We start from the raw sequence: 18172 nt of genomic DNA on the forward strand, positions 1-18172 counted from the left end.
ATCTACATAATTACAATGAATTTTCCAAGATTTAAAATTTAAAATTGCTATATTTAAAAAAGTTTTACAGTAATGTTTCTTTTCTTTTCTTTTCTTTTTTTTTTTTACTGACTATTGTGTTTCACAAATAACATATTGATAAATATAAATTGATACTTTCTGATGTTTCGAATAATTTGTGTGCATTCGTATTGCATAAAGATTTTATCTGTTTTTTTCTAAACTTCTAATCTTCCTCTTTAAAAATATGAGTATTTGGCCTATAATATATTAGTGAATGTAATATTGGGTAAATTATTATATGCATTCAATCAGATGAATTTTGCCTTTTGAAAAGTATTTAAATCAGTGCTCCCGTGAGTTATTTCGGCCAATGTGTGGGGAGACAATGGTTGCTGAATCACAGTAAGTTTTAAAGCACTCATTTAGTTATTAAGTAGCATATATTGAGTCATCTTGAAAATTCTGCAGTTTTTCAAATCAAAGTGCAATTTCTTCTAATTATTTTGTTACTGCTGATAAAGCGTGACCTTGATCGAAGCGGGTGCTTAAACTATGATATTTTCTGTTTACAGTGCATAATTCTAGCATGTGTTTGGGCATAATTTTTGTGTCAATGTAGTGCTAAGAATGGAGAAAGTTCATTTTCATCCTATGATATTTTTTATTTTAAAAAAGTAAAATTTTATTAGTCAGGCTGCTCATAAAATTTATACTGTATATGGACAAAGTTCTGTTTCTGATAATATGTACAGTTTCAAAGGGATTTGAGAAATTAAGCTGTGAAATTTCAGCCTCGAAGGTGATATCTGCTCTGTATGGCCATCAACTGTAAACAAGGACTAAAAAGAAGCTGTTACTGAAAATCCACATTACACAGCTCAAAAACTATCAAATAGACTATATATTCCTAAATATTCTAAAAAATACAGTACATGATCATTTGAAGAAGATTGGGTGTGTAAGCTGCTATGATATGTGTGGGTATCCCATGCTTTAACGAAGTAGAATTCACTTGCTTGCATTTCTTCACGTGATTCTTAATGAAAAGAAATAAAGAAGCTTCTTTTTTGAAAGTTGAGAAATTGATGCTGTGCAATAATGTTATAAGAAAATGATCATGGTATAGTTCAGAAAACTTTCCTTTAGTAACATTGTGAGGGAGTTCTGCATCCCAAGAAAATAATGCTTCATATATGGTAGAACTGCAAAGGAATTGTATAAGAAGAATTGTTGCCACCAAACTAACAACAAATTTTGAAAAATGTGAAATGGTAGTTTTAAAAACTGAAATCAAAGTATTATACACAGAACTGAACAACCGTTGAGATGTTTTCATCGTGACACTGTTCAGTGCAGCATTTCAATAAACGTTGGGCAGAGATATATGGGTTCGACTGAAATATTTGTGTCAGCTCCCCATGTTAAATAGGTCTTGCCCCCTGAGATTTTCATCTCTTCAGGTCACTTCAAAATTCTCTGAATAGTCGAAATTCACTGGAGATTGTTAAACAGCACCTCAACAGCTTTTTTAATAATAAACCTAATGTTTTTCCAAAAAAGAAATTTCCATTTGCCTGACAGATGGCAAAATGTAGTGGAATAAAACAATTTTGTGATTCAAGAAAATATTCTTTTCTTTTCTCCTTCCCCTCCCATTTTTTTGCTATTTCATTTGTATTTATCACCAAAAACAGGGTTTTTGTGCATATTGTATCTGTTTATTTCTTTAAAAAAATCAGTAATTTTAGTTTATTTTTAGAAAATTTAAATAAATAATGAATTTAACTGTGTATTTTTGATGTACTATTTTATCATTGTAAATGAATCCTCTTTGGTCGATGAAATTCGTCAGAAGTCATTGCTCTCTCAGTATTAATGTAACTGTCAGTATCATCTTTGCTTGTATTTTAAGTATGACTTGCTGCTCTTCTGTTCTTGTGACATTTGAAATGATATTGGCATCATTTAAGCATTGAAAGTGCAGCTCATTTGAATAGCCATCGAACCATTCCTCGATATTTTCCCTATCAACATTTTAGGTCAATTTTACATTTTCAGTTCTTTGGCTTTCAGCTTCAGTTATTGCCTTGACTTCTTCATATTAGATAAATCTTCAGTTTATCTATTAGGAAGAATTTTTCTTCATGATCAAAGAGTTGTTTTACTTTTGGCCAAGCTTTTGCTACTCTGTATATGGCATCCAATATAGTCAATGCTTTCCAGAATTTCATTAAATCATCAACTTCCTCTCAAGAGTTATGAGAAGACCAGAATCGTGAAGTCATTTCACTGATGATATTATGCCATGGTCCATTGCCTGAATTAAAGTAGTAACGTTTGGCAGTAATTTTTTTAATGGTCTTGTTTTGATGAGAAGGTGAATTATATAATAGCAATACTGCTTTTTCTGGTAAACCTTTACTTTTAAAAAAATTCCTCACTTCAAGAACCCATTTAGTTTTAAACCAGTCTTTGAATATCTCTTTTCATCCATGCATCTTCTTGACTGCAAGATTTTTCATTTCAATCCCCTTAAATGAGCAAGGCCTTTTCCTTTTCGAGTCACCAAAAGTTTCATTTTATATATTTATCCCACGCATGGATAATCCGTACCCGGACAATAGATACTGTATATGCATATGGGTTACGAGATTACGAAATTAGAGGACACTGGTTTAAATCTTGTTTATTGTTTTATTTTGTGAAAATTTACATATTACATTTTACGTATTAGAGAAACTGATATTTATAATTTTAAGTATGTTAATTTGAGTTAAAATCTCTCTGTAGGGGATAATGCCATCCATGTACCTGTTACAGAAGTATGGTCTGATGCAGTTTGCTGAACTGGTGCAAGCTGTAAAGTAATTTTTAGTTTATTATTTTAAAAAGTATTATTTAAATGTACTGGGCATAAATAATATTTTTTAATAATACTTAAAGTATTGTTAAAGCATGCCGTAAAAATATTATTTATGCATTTATGCTGGTAGATAGATGGTTATTTGAATCTCATAGGATTTTGATGTTTAGTCTTAATTTATAGCTAAGTCTAACAATTTAGTAGCATTAATATACTTCTGGTTCATATATGAGAAAGCATTATATATTATTTCTAAAGCAGTAACTTCATATATAAATTGTATGTAGTATATATACATAAGTATATACTTCATACAATTATTCATAGTATGAAGTATAAATAGATTGTCTTAGCTACAAATGGGAATCAAGAAAAAAAACTTTTCTTCGTTTTGCTTTTTTTCACTTCAAATTTGCTGTCCACCCCTTTTTTGTGCAAGTGGTGTTAAGTGCAGATTTTTTAAAATATCTCTTAACCTAATTACTAATTTATCAGCTGATTATACTTTTCAGTTTCAGCTGTTGAAAAGAAAACTGAAACTGTTAACAAAAAATTATATAAATCTTAATTTAATTTTAAAAATGTAACTCTTTAAAATAAAATATGAGTTAAAAATACGGTTCTTTTAGGAAAAAGAGTTTAAATGTTCTTCATTTTTTTAAAATCATTTGCAAATATTAAAAATAAAAAGAATACAAAATTTCTTTTTCCAGTTGTTATATTTATTATAGTCTACCCTGATAATCATGGAATATGAAAAAAATTTTGTAGATTTAAAGTGAAAAAAATGAACTGGTTTATTGGAAATCACGATGCCAATTATTCTCATTCTGATTTCATAATGTTTGATAGAGATATCAAACATCTTTTCCTAGCTATTTTATGCATAAAAAATTTGTAGGTTGGTTAAACTTAATGTATACTGAAAGTGATTTGAGTATGTTGCAAAATGTGTGCTGTTTATAAGAGTTTGCAAATACATAATGTACACCGTGTCCATAAAAATCCTTATCTGATGATTAGTTTCATAACCGTTGGTCATAGACATGTACTTCCAAGTGCAAAAAGCATTTTAAATGATGCAAAGATTCATGTTTTCATATTTTTAAATTAAAAAACATTAATTTTGTATAAAATATGAAACCTTTTTACATGTTCATGTGGTTGTTATATTTAGGAAAATTTTGTACTTGTTATAAGAAATAGATGAAAATTAGACTCCCATACAATAAAAATTAACCAAGGTACTTAATTTCAAAATTTGTGGTATATGACATCATTTTGAATTTGCATTTACTGTTCAGTCACTAGACAAATCACATTAATTAAAAGTTCAATTTTTCACCTTAAATGCCTTTCAATATGTTTTTGTCATTCATCTCTTTAATTTACAATTTTCTTATATTTAGTATGTCAAAAGAATTTTCACATGGGAATTTATAGGTTTTTCAAAGTGTAAAAATACATTATTAATATTTTCAAGAAGTTTTATTACTTTGAAATAATAATCTGGTAATCATACAAATATTCATTAAACTATCAATATTTTTCCTTTTTAATTAATGTAAATAATGTCATGAATTAGCTACATGCCAATATTGAAGCATACCAGTTACCAACGACTTAAAGTAGTTTTCTAAAATACAAATTATATAAGATTTTGTGAATAAGGTATCCATTAAAAAAAAGTACTCTGATCAATACTTTTCACAATAACCTACATAGAAACACTTGCAGCATAATATCTTGCTATGAGAAAGCTTTTTTAAAATGACATTCTATTTTTTTAAATTTACAAATGTGAACTTTTACTCTTCAATTTATGTTCAGCCTCTGAATATGTGTGCGTATATATACATATGTGTTTGTATTAAATATCAATTCATATAATTTCTGTTTTTTAGAGATGGAGATCTTCAGAGATTTGGAGCTGCTTTAGAAGCTTCTGAAGATTTCTTCATAAAATGGGGAATTCGTTTAGTTCTAGAGAAACTGAAAACAATAATCTACAGAAATCTTTTTAAGAAAGTGTGAGGAAATTTACATATTGTACTGTATATATGCTGAAAAGTGATGAAATTTTGCCATCTATTTATTATTACAACTTCAGATTTGTTTCCCCCACAGTACTTTTACTTTTTCCAAATTTTTAATTTACTTCCAGTTTATAAAGTTATAGTTTGATAATTTTGTTGGTAGTTTTAAGAAAAGGGAAAGCAAAAAAATGGATGGATTAATTATTAGCATTATTTTAATTTTGTGTTTGTTATAAATTTATTTGTTGACTTAGAAACATAAACTTATAAGAGTTTAAAAAATTTTAGAGATTCAAATTAATAATCTTTTTCTAAGGGGATTAATCTTAAGATAAATTAATTGGCATACATTGTCCAATTAAGCCAACCTGACATATTGGGTTGTTCGGAATGTAATTTCGTTTTTTTGGGGGGGAACATGAAAGACAATTTTCGTATAATGAATAAATATTTTATTAAATTATATATTGGCCATTCTGGTCCAACACCTTTTGCCATCTTTCTGGCAGTAACATGATTTCCCGCTCATAAAAGTTTTGGTCCTTGCTGGCAAAAAACTGATTCAGGTGGTTTTTGACATCTTCATTTGAGGTAAAGGTTTTACCATCCAAAAAATTTTGCAGGGACTGGAACAAATAATAATCTGAAGGTGCCAGATCTGGAGAATATGGTGGGTGTTGCAGTATGTCCCATTCAAGCTGTAAAAGCTTTTGGCGAGTGACCAAACTTGTATGAGGTCTTGCATTATCCTGGTGGAACACTACACCCTTCCTGTTGGTTAATTCTTGACTCTTCTGTTTAAGTGCCTCATTCAATTTGTCCAGCTGATAACAATAGACTTCCGAATTAATAGTTGTATTCTCCGGTAAAAGCTTTAAAAAAAAAAAAAAAAAAAAAAAAAAAAAAAAAAAAAAAAAGATTCCTTTGAAATCCCACCAAACGGACAGCATCACCTTTTTTTGGTGAATGTTGGCTTTTGAAACGCTTTGAGCCGGTTCATGTTTTCTGCTCCATGACCTCTTGCGTTTCACATTGCTGTATACGACCCATTTTTCGTCCCCAGTAATAATCCGCTTCAAAAATGGATCATTTTCCTGACGTTTGAGGAGCAAATCACACACGTCAACGCGACAACACAAATTTCGCTCCGTAAGAACATGGGGCACCCACACATCGGGCTTCGAGGTTAATCCCAGGCCTTTCAAGTGGCCATAAACAGTCGAATTCGACAAATTTAACCTCTCGCCGATCTCTCGTGTGGTTATTCGCCGATTTGCATCAACTAATGCCTTTATCGCATCTTTGTCAGCTTCGACCGGCCTTCCAGACCGTGGTGCATCTTCGACATCAAAATTGCCGGATCGAAACTTTGCAAACCAGTTCTGGCACTGGCGTACTGTTAACACGCCTTCTCCATACACATTCGTCAATTTTTTTCTCGCTTGGATAGCATTTTTACCTTTTCTGAAGTAAAAAATTAAAATATGACGAAAAGGCTGCTTATTGCTCTCCATATTTAAAAGGGCACCAACCAAAAACTACTGCGTAGAATTAATAGAACTTTTTCACACACAAGCCTTGTAATATCAGCTCTCAAGACATATAATGCTTATGCGGCTTAAGTGTGAAGTTGGTTTCGAAAAAATGTAATTAAGTCCTCTGACGGGAAAAAAACGAAATTACTTTCCGAACAACCCAATATTATATGATCTTTAGAAATTCTGAATTTCATAGACTTATTTTGATGTTTGTTTTCCCTGTATGGAAATCTTAGAAATATGATCATGCAATTTATCAGTGTACAAAGTGCAATTCATGTTTTTTTTTTTTTTTTGGCTTATTTAATTCCTTCTGAAATTTGTTTAGTTGTGCTTGTGCAGTTATAAAAATTTTTTTAACTTAGGATATGAAACATTTTAACCATATATGTATGTAAGGAATTAGATGGTGGCTTTGAAATAAATAAAGCTTGTAAAGCAAAAAAAAAAAAAAAAAAAAAAAAAAAAATATATATATATATATATATATATACTACAAAATTCTTTAGGTAAAGGAAAATGGAACTGTCATGCATTAATGATTTTGGATTACATTTCATAGTGTAGTAACAATTTCAAAGCTTTATTTTTCATTAGTTTTATATTTTTTAGTAATGTTGATTTTTATTTGATTTGGTTCAATTTCATGCATTAACACAGAAAAAATATACTATAAACTGTATCGAAAGGCAGGGGTTATGTCATATATTGTGCATACAGCAAAATCACGTTCTGCAAAATTAGCTTTTTATGAGAAAAGTCTGTTAGATGTAATTCAGATTTAAAATGTAGATTCGAAAAAGTACGTTTAATTTGAACAAACCTAAATATGTAATTAAAAAAATAAACAAATGTCAAGTGAAATAATTTTTATTGTTGCTTAATGAGTACACAATAAAATAAATTTTTTAAAAGGCTAGTGATTTTTGCTTAGGGCTTGTAACTAATGTAAGTCTTTAAAATTTTCATGGAGGAGTACAGAGTTTTCAGTGCCTATCGTAGTCTTTTGTTAATATATTTAGGTCAATCTCTACTGCAAAATCAGACAGTTTATGTTTTTTTTAAACAATTTGTTTAATTTCTTGTAAAAAAAGTGCTTTATTATTATTATTATTATTTTTTCCATTATGACTGCTTTCACTGTCTTCTGTTGTTATAAGATAATCCAGTTCTTTACTTATCATTTTTCAACTAATTCATTGACTTCATATTTAAAAACCCTTTGCTTCCAATTGTTTTTTGCAAGTTGTACCTTTTTTCACTTGATTTTCAGTCACTGGAAGTTCTTAAGCATTGCTGATAATTTCTGAGATGTCAGCAAGCATTCTACATTGATGAATGAATGTTGAACCACATATAAATGAAATTCTAGCACTGACCAAATTAATAGAAACAATTAAGATAGGAAATCGCTTTCTGTAAGGGTTTACTTTAATGTTTTGGAACATTGATATGTATATCTTAAAGCTGTTTATTGAGTATTTTACTGTTATATGCCTACTTGTATTACATTAATATTTGAATTTTCTTTACAGTTCTCTTCTGCTGCGTACTCATATTATTCCTGTTAGTGCTTTCAAAGCTGCACTAAATTTTAGGAAGGTAAGTTTTTATATAGTGAAAGCTTGACTGTCTGGAATGGAAAGCTAAGGGAATGTTGAATGCCGCATCCTTGATAATGCCAGATGGCTTGTGCATATAAAAGATGTGCATTTCAGGAGAGAAAAGCTAAATGAATTGGGGGAAACTGTCTAAAATTACTGAAACGGTCATTTGATTTATTAGCAAAAGCTTACATTTGAAATTATATAAGATTTAAAAAAAGATATGCATTTCATATACAAAAGTCAATGTATTTTGGTAGAATATGAACATAAAATATCATAGCAAATTTTAAAATCCTATCAATAATGAAAGTTGTCTTAGATCTCATCAAATTTGCACTACTCATACTGGCAGAAGTTTGATGGAGACAGCTTTTTATTTATTAAGATGATCAACAAGTTATGGATATAACATATCAAAAACTTAAATTGCACATCATAATTTTTCACTTTGCATCACTGTTGTTTATCCGTTTTGAAATAAAGTGCATTGCAACTTTTCTTGATGTCAGGATTCTGTAACTTTGAAAATACTTTGTTGCATGCTATTCCTTAGAGCAGGTCCACATTTTAATATTTTCTCAAAATGCAAGGAAAGGATAGATTATTAACTTATAAAAACTAAACCAGCTTGTTAAGAATGAATCAGATTTACATATAAGAATAGCAAAAATCTTATGATTGTTTGTGACATCACTTTTATCCATTATTGGCACTAAATCGCACTATCTAACGATTTCTTTTTCTTTGTTGAAAGTGTTTCAATTGAAAAGATATCTATGAGGATTATCAAGTCATAAGGATGAATTTTTTCAATAAAACAATGATACAACAATGAAGTGAATAGCTAAATATTCCAAAAGATAGCCATGTAATTGTATTCACATATTAAATGTCAAAAGTGGAATCCTAAGTAATAGTGCTGTGTATGCTTTATGATAACAAGTGTCTCATTTGCGTAATTTTTTGGCAAAAAATCTCAAATTATAAAATAGTCTGGCTATATGAGCTTTCCAGTTACCTGAATGCTGGATAGTTGGGCTTTTGTTATATTGGCATATTTTTAAAAATGTATATATTTCCTTATTTACATGTAACTTATAATTAACTTTTACATTAGTTGTTTTGTAACAGCTTCTTATTCATATCATGATAGAAAGAATACTCTTTTAAGTAATTAAAAATAGCATTAGCTGTGAATATTGATTTTCTTCTTGTTTGCAACTTCTGTTTTAAAATAAATGAAAATCTAAAATTGTATGTGGTTTTTGAAAATAGTACTATAGTACAAAGTCCAAAATCCAACACCCAATATTTATACCTCTGGACCACCAGTCCAAAAAAATAAATCCGGCCCCCTAAAGTGTAGGAATGGACAATAATAACTCAAAAAAGGAAGCAGGCATGCCGTAAATGCGGTTATACTCCCAACTAACTAAGCTTCCTGCCTGATTTCAAACACTTGCTGGCTAGGAAGCCACACAGTAGCCAATGACAATATGTTGATTGACATAGTATTGATTCTGGTCAGAATCAATTCGGCCATGGCTGTGAGGAGGGTAGGGCCAGAACTACACATTTTGCCATTTAGTACTATTTCTGTGGGCCCAAAATTCTGATTCCCAGTGCCTGTTTAAATCTTAAAAATTTTGCTGCACAGTGTCTTAGCTAAATTCTAAAAAATTTGCCATCCCCAATTTTTGTTGCTCAGTGCTCCTCTAAATTAAAAAAATTTTGTCACTGCTTAATCTTTTTCCTCTTGGTTTGCACCAACTCTGCAGAGGGGTTAGAATTTTTTTGTCTGACCTAAACAGTAAGTGAAACCTTGAAGTTGCCATGTCTGCATCTCACTTTACTAGATTTAAACTGGTGACCTAAAATCTGAAAATTTCCAAACTCTAGAATCTTTATTCTGGATTGAATCCAGTCGTGATCATTCCGGATCTTGGACTGTATAGTGTATTTTTAAAAGAATGTTTCAGCATTATGTGCTAAAAATATAAATACTTTTACTGCTAATCAATCATAAGAGAGAAAACTTTCAAGCTTCCAATAAAGATTTTTTAAAAAAATCTGTAGATGTTTTATACTGTATTAAAAACAGTTACATTATCTGTCTGCTATAATTCTTATTTTATAAGTATTAACATAAATGTATCCAAATTTATTGAAACAAAATTAAGATTTTTCCTGAAGAGTATGCTTATTTAATAAAAAAAATACAAATGAAAATTGTTTGATAAAATAAAATTGATTGTACAGCCCTGTATGTTCTGAAATTGAAATGGAAGTGTAGGATATTTTATGTTTGATCAGTTCTTTATGTTTGATGCTCATAGCTTTTCTTTCTCATATTTGAGTGTCGGTGCATCATACTTTTATTCGAATACCACAGAAGATTTTAATTGTGACACTAGAGATTAAAAATAATTTTAAATTGCAAGACTTAAAATGGTTAGTAGTTACTTTTATGAATGAGATGTAGGGGGGATGCTATCTTTATTAAAATTGAACCAGGTATTTCCAATAATTCTTCTTTAGCCTTTTCCAGAGCAGCATATTGTCCATTAATAGAAATTTCCATTTACTTTTTCAAGATACTGTAATGCAAACGTTTAGAATATGTTCATGCCATTGTTTCAAAAGATTTTCCTTCCTCCAAAATGTTTACTAATATTTATTGCTTATTAAATTATTATTACTTTTTCTTTGGAATATAAAATGTTGTCATTTTCTTTACCTTGTTTTATATGGCTAATACACAAATATTGGGCATGTGGACTAAATCCAGTGGACTAAAGTGAAATAAAATTTCCATTAATCTTGATTGTTTTTGAATGCTATTAATGTTCTGTGTATCTAGCAATTCGATGTTCTTGTGGTGCACCAGTGAATAACTGGATCCTTTGTACTGAATTCTCAGTGACTAGATAGATTGGCTGCATTAATCTTTAAGGTTTTGTGAATAGACTCATTTTACTGTAGAAGATTCTCCTAGGAAACATTCTTCTTGAAGTAGATCATGAAATGTTATTTTACTATATGTAAATTATTTATACCTGCTATTGGTTATTCAAATTGATTACTTCTGGTTTTAGTTGTGCATTAAAATTTTGATCTATCATATCATATTACACTATGTTGCCAAATTTTTTGAGTAAATGTTTAAATCTGTTCTTCTGTGAACTATGTAAAATTCTTCAAATGATTTTATTATTTCTTCTGCAGGAATATGAAGATGATGATGTTATTGAAGATGAGGAAGTAATGTGTATTCTTTCAAATTTAATACATGATGTAAGTATTCCATGCTAAAAATACAACTTTATCTTCAATTTTATATTTATTTTTTAAGCTAACTATTAAAATGATTGTTTGTACTTATTTAAGCATGACAAATAAAAATGTAGTAATTTAATAATCTAATTTTTTTATTTCTGCTGGGAAAAATAAGCTACTTCTCTAAATTTTGTTTGCTTTATATGAAGCTCTTTTCAAAATCTAAGTTTCAGGGAGATTTGAAATGAATAGATTTATTGAATTGATTCAAAATCACTTCTCTTTGATACAGGCTTATGCATGTGAAAATTATTTAGCCCTTTGAAATAATAATTTAAATCAGAAAGTTTTCATGATATTTCATGATAATTTTATCATGTTATTTTTCAACTTGAAATTGTCAGTTTTAAGATCATTTAGATTTGTTGAGTAATGTTTAAATTTTCCTAATGCATGAATAAATTTAGTTTTACCTATTTTACTTTATGCAGTTAGCTAGCTTCAGTTTACAGTCCTTCAATTAATTTTCTTTAAGATATTAAGTGTGTAAATCTTTATTTAGATAATACAATGAGTTGCTAAAAACAAAACTAAAAACTAAACTCAGTGGCACAACAACCCTAGTAGCCAACGTTTGCAGTGTCCGAAATCTGCTTTCTTGACCGTGGGCCTTGGGGTGTGTGAGCATATGTCCTAAACAAGTGGTCAGCCCCAATGCTTAGTCCCCAAGCGAACTTGGTATTCATTTTATTGATCCACTCAAGGGATGAAAGGTTGAGTCAACCTTGCCCAGCCCAGGAATTGAACCCCTGACCTGTGGTGCTGCTGCATGATGCGCTAGTTACTGCACTGGGCTTCTGCTGAAAACAAAAAGCATTCTCATTATTTTAGTATGCCATTCATGTACACCATTATTATTATTAATTTTTTCTAATAAATTTATATTCATTTATATTTCTAACAAATTTATATTCAAAATATTTTGTTACAATCCTAGATTTTCTAATTATTTTTATTTTCATGATAATTATTATAAAAAGGGAGAATATTCATCTTCGTGGAAACAAAAGTTTGCCATGCAACAGTATTTAAGTGATTTTATTTTTCTGGTTTTAGGGTAGGTGCATATGGTTACATGAGCTATTTATATAACAGAAAATAAGGCCAGTTTTTTTGGGAGGAGATGTATTTGTTTACATGATTTTTGTTATTTCGTTTGTGTGGCATAATGTAAAGCCATGAAATCCACAGGAAAACATTTAGACATAATAAAAATGAGTTCTTTACATATAAAGATGCAGAACAATACATTCTTTTTTACTTAAATAAACATGATTATCAACACATTTTGAGGTACACATTTCTTGTACTTCAGAAAATCAGGAGATAATGTTGACCACATTGACATTACTACATCATGGGAAAACAACTCACAAAGAATAATTATTAGTCAGCAGACACTATGATTGCATCCATAAATTCCTAAATTAGATGCATTGGTACATGGTGGATACTGAATGCTACTCTATCTGTGAACATTTATTGCCTTTAGGCTTCTGGTGTGTTAAATTTCATGTTGTCACCTTTTTCAGTACCATGCAAATGTACTCAAAATGCAAATTACAAGACTTTCCCTCAAGGAATGGAAAAGCAGAATAAAACGAAAATACATTCAATAGTTAAACCTTAAGACCTAAATTTATAGATAGCCTGTGCTGAGATTCTTTTTTAAAATATTAGTGGGCATTCCTGATGTAGATGTATATTTAACATTCAGTTTCTTCACCATGAAATAACTAATATCATGAAATGAAGTGTGTTATTCTAAAATGAGGAATTGGATTCTTTACTAAATGCCATGCACTTTTGATTATCAGTCCACAGCATAATTAGTCTTGCTTTCTTTTCTGAAATACCAAGTTCTCTTAATAATGAACTCAAGTGCATTGCTTCTTTAGAAGATTTGATTTACATTAAGTATTTTGCCTTGATGCTTGAAAGCTCTACAATTATTTGCTTGCATGATTCCCTAGAAATCGGAAAACCCATTGAGATGAAACTGTAGCCACAAAAAAATCTCTCATCGTAAGAATTTCCGGCCCAATCTATGCCTACATAACATTTAAGACTTTCATTTGTCTCCAGTAAGTTATTTTAATGTGGATTTAAGATAGTATACCACATGCTGTGCCTTGAATCCACTTAAGGTATTTTGGATTACTGCTAACTGACTGAGTCTACTAATAGAATTTGCAATGTTAGGTTGTATTGATACAGCCAAATAAAATATTAATACTTGTTTTTGTCTGTACTTTACACTTTTTTAATGATATTTAAAGATTTACAGAGTTTAATACTAGGGTCTAAAGGTGCTCATATGGGTTTACATTCTTGCATATCATACTTGGATGATATAGCTTTTGTGCATTTAACTTATCAAAGTGATATATATTGTTGTTTTAATTTTTCAGTGCTAATGCCTAAACACTGCTTTATTTTACCCAAAGTCCCTTATTTTGAAAGATTTGTTGAGAGTTTTCGTAATATTTATCATCAAAGATTCTTTTTAGTTGGAATTGTCAAGTCATCAACATAAAGAGCAATAATAATACATTTGTCTGTTAATTTCTTCTAAATACAATTATTAAAAATTAATTTTTTTGAATTTTAATTTCTGTAAGATTTCACCAAGTTTTAAGTTCTACTTCCCCTTTTTTTCTGACTGAAACTGACATTTTAAGTGTGCATGCTTTGCCTTCAGAAATTGTAAAACCTTGTAGTTATGACATAAAAATTTCTTCATCAGTTTTTCCCATTCAAATAATCTGTCTGCACATCCATCTGATGTATGTGTAGTTCATATTCAACAACTAACATGAGTAGTGTACAAATAGAATTATAGTGAATTGGAGGCAAAAACATTTCTTTGTAATTAATTTCCATACTTTTGCGAGCAAACTTTGGCAAAAGGTTTCACCTTAAATGTCTGTTTTGTAGTCAGTGGCTTTTTGATTTTCTGATAGGTTGATTAATTCACATGTATTCAAGTTATTTTCATTAAATCAAGTGCTGTTTTCATCAAATATTTTTTTTGTATTCTTATGCATAGCTGCTTTCTGCTTTTCTGTGTCAGATCTTGATAGAATTTCTATGATAATTTCTAGATATGCAACATTTTCCCAGTTTACCAAACTAACACAATTTTGCTGATAGACTTTTCTTATCTTCGAGGTTCACCTGTTTTCTGGAAATTAGGTATTTCTGGTCCTCTTTCAGAGCTTTCACCTGGAATTGTACTTAAACATTCGGTGCCCTTTCATTTAGTATTTAGAATGTTTTTCAACTGAAGAATTTTCTTGTACAAGAATAAATCATATAAATTCATTTTCATCAATTTTTAAGTTTTTAGTCATGTTTTCCTTTGTGGTTGTTCTGTTCCCCAAAACTGAAACATGATAACTTTGCACTATGAGAAATTCCAGGTTTTCACAGATAATACACTTTTCCTTCCTCCGAGTGTCCGATAAAAATACAGTGACATTTCAGTTTGGGAATTTAATTCATTTCTGAAGGATATTTGTCATGCAAAATGCTTAAACTGAAACTATCTTCTCCATAAGAATTAATCTAAAATCGATTAATCCGTTCCTCAACAAGAGTGGAGGCATCTCTCCCCTTAGGCAGATAGCCCTTGAGGCTTTGCTGTAATTAAATAACCTAACCTAACTAACCTCAACAAGAGTGGTAAAGAAGAGAAAAAAAAGAAATATTATTGTTTGGATGATGAATCCCCATCCATAAAAATATGAATTGGCTGTCTTTCTGGAGCATTTTCTTTTATCTTTTCTTTGTCTTTTAGTGCCACTGGGCTCTTTCTAGGCTTTCTTTTCATTTAAAATATGTCCAATATTATTAATTGTTGTCTATGTTTTAAATGTTTCTGACGTGAGACATGGCATTAACATTAAAAATGCTTATCCTGTAGCTTGCTCCTACTTTACTAGAGGGATATCATTCCATGAAACTTTTCACCTTATCCTATTTTGCACTATTTTCATGTCAAAGAACTAAGCTAATCTTCTCTTCCTTTAAAGACACTTTCTCCACAATCATCTTTTGTTGCTGATTGTGAAGTTCTTCCACTTCTTTCTTCATGAACTCATTTATGGTCCTGTAGTAACTCATCCATATTTGCATCAGTAACTTCCAAGTCCATGGTCTTGCATAGAGACATAATATCATAGATGACAAAAACATCTCCCCTCTCTTCCCTTCAAAATCTTCAATTTGGGTATAATTTTGAGCAAGCTAAATTCATGATCTCAGAGTTTCTTGTCTTTGATAATTGTTAAGCAGCAAAAATATTAAAATTATGTTACTGTATGTTAAATTTTTTATTCTGTGGCTTAGGTTACCTCAAAACACCTTTGAAAATGATTTGTTACAGACATAAGTGTTAGTAACTGGAGACAGACATAAGTGTTAGTAACTGGAGACAATTATAATTCATCATCCAACATATTTATTTGTTCAGATATATCTGCAAACCAGTTTGTTCGTTATAAGAAGCATTTGTGGTCTGAGGTTTTGCTGTTTAATTGGCCCTTCAAAGCAAATTGAAAATGATCTCATATATCCCAAATTCAGAAGTGAAATATCTCAATTGATTTTTCCTGCAGAAGTTGCACTTTTTTTTTTATTTTTTATAAAGAGTATAAAATTTTCCTAAATGTGAGGATCCAGAAACCATATAAAATTAGATCCTGTAATATTTTTTTTTTTTTACAAAATTGGCTTTTTTAATTTAAAAGTGCCATACTGGGAATATTTGCATTATTTGAAAAATTTTTGTAAATCGAAATATGTGTCTAGAACCAGCAGATATAAAAAAAGGATTAAGGATATTTGTGGGCAAAGTGTGTGTGCAATAAAATCATGAATGGCTGTACTTTTATCATAAAAACATATTTGTCTTTGTGGGGTGTGTCTTGTGTGTGTATCTATATCTGTATCACAAAGGGCAAAGCCTGAAGGATTCTTAGCTACAAAATTCAATACACCAATTCACCATGAGGAGGTTCACTCAAAGCATAATGTTAATAATTTCAAACAGTTTTAAATTAACATTCAGATTATTTTTATGGATTATTTTATATCTGTTTTTAATTTAATAATCAGATTACTAATGATGAAATTTCAAGTTTAGCACCATTAAATAAATTAGAAAATAATATTCCTGATGAATTTCATTCAGAATCTAGTGTAATTGACAGAGACTGATCTTTAGAAATTTCTCATTTTCCCTTAATTGATTGGTGTTTTTAAAAATATGAAAGGAAATTTTGTGACTTGTTCTTTAATGATAAAGTCTTTTATTTGTAGTAATCATTTACTATTTCATGTATCGTGAAATATTTTATGGCAGATTTCATATGTTTTGAGTGTTGTAACTCTAGCTGGCAAAATAAATAAATAAAATTTGCTGTAAGATAACTTTATTTTATATTCTAGAATAAAATGAAAGGTTACATTTCTTATCAGCATTTGAAAGTGGTCCTTAGTAAGCAGAATGCATTTCCTCCATTGTCAACATCTGAATGAGATTGATTATATTTGGCATATCAACCTATTATTGTATATTTGCATCACATTTTTGTATCTCTTAATTTTAACATGATTATGAAGTCATATTGTGAAGTATTTTATTTTGAAAACATTTATTATACTTGAAAACGGGAAAAAATAAAGATATTTTGATAATAAAATTAATTCTAAATGCCTTATGTAATGTTTTTGTAAAATTAAAGCTTGTATTTTGTTGGAAAAATTGACAGAAATTTGTTTGCCATATTGCATTTTCTATAAAGAACATAATACGTGAAAAAAAATTGGAAGAGTGAATTGAAATTTGAAGTTATACAGATGAGAGAGAAGTTAAGTGGAGGAAAATAACATACTTAAATTTTGTATTAGGTTTTCATATACTATTTGTGTTAGCATTTCATATTTATTTGAAGCTTAACATTATTTTGTTAGTATTTTATATTTATCTGAAATATATTAAAAAAGCATTTAAGAGCACTTTTATAAGATTTACATATTTATTTGAATCTCCAAGATTAGATATTTAAGAACAAATTTTCTTTATTAGAAAGATATATATATTTTTAAAAATTTGAAATGCTTTCTAATTATGATAAGTTGCTTTCATAAACAGCTTATAATACAGTACATAATAATGACACAAGTATAAACATACTAGATTTATATATAATATTTAAATACTATGCCTATAATTCCTTGTGCTGTTCCTTTTTACTGTAATTTTGTGCTCTGTGTTTTACTGTCTTCAGTAATTTAAGCAAATATCACCTGTTCCATTTGCCTTTTAACATAGTTAATACAGATGTATAATTTATGTATTTAAATTTTTAAGTGAATTTTTTACAGCTATATTACATTTTTGCTCTTTCCCCTAAGTTAAGGCTCTGCCATTTTGTTCTTGGAATCATGTTCTCTTAAATAAAAGGCTTTAATACTGGACTGAAAATTCTATTCTGTGTATTAACTACCTAGCTCTTTGTAGCATATCACTTGAGTTAATAACTCTGCCATTTTAATGGAAATTCAATTCACAGAATCAGAGTAAGGACAAGGGTGAGGCAAGTGAGACACTTGCCTCAGATCAACAACTCGAAGGAGGGCCAAATTAGCTGTAGAACATTAAAAATTTAGTTTTACAAATAAATTATGATTATTAACTTTCAACTTCAGAATACATCAAGAAGTATCCAAAGAATTCTGTGATCTGAACAAGCTAATGCACTCAAAGGAAAATAACATTAATTT

At 29.6% G+C, this 18172-nt stretch overlaps 1 protein-coding gene across 2 annotated transcripts in view; it reads left to right on the top strand.

The window, feature by feature from the left end:
- PCID2 (PCI domain-containing protein 2) overlaps positions 1–17866 on the top strand; it is a 55172-nt gene extending 37306 nt beyond the window's left edge. For both annotated transcript variants that reach the window (XM_035349944.2, XM_035349945.2), the window contains exons 11-15: positions 2794–2867; positions 4771–4896; positions 7976–8042; positions 11273–11341; positions 16835–17866. In XM_035349944.2, the coding sequence (XP_035205835.1) occupies positions 2794–2867; positions 4771–4896; positions 7976–8042; positions 11273–11341; positions 16835–16924 (426 nt within the window). In that variant the 3' untranslated portion in view covers positions 16925–17866. The remainder of the gene's footprint in view (positions 1–2793; positions 2868–4770; positions 4897–7975; positions 8043–11272; positions 11342–16834) is intronic.
- The last annotated feature ends 306 nt before the right edge of the window (positions 17867–18172 follow it).

This window comes from Stegodyphus dumicola, chromosome 3 (assembly GCF_044657685.1).
Source record: "Stegodyphus dumicola isolate Sdum_Otavi_A_Nest chromosome 3, ASM4465768v1".
NCBI lineage: Eukaryota > Metazoa > Arthropoda > Arachnida > Araneae > Eresidae > Stegodyphus > Stegodyphus dumicola.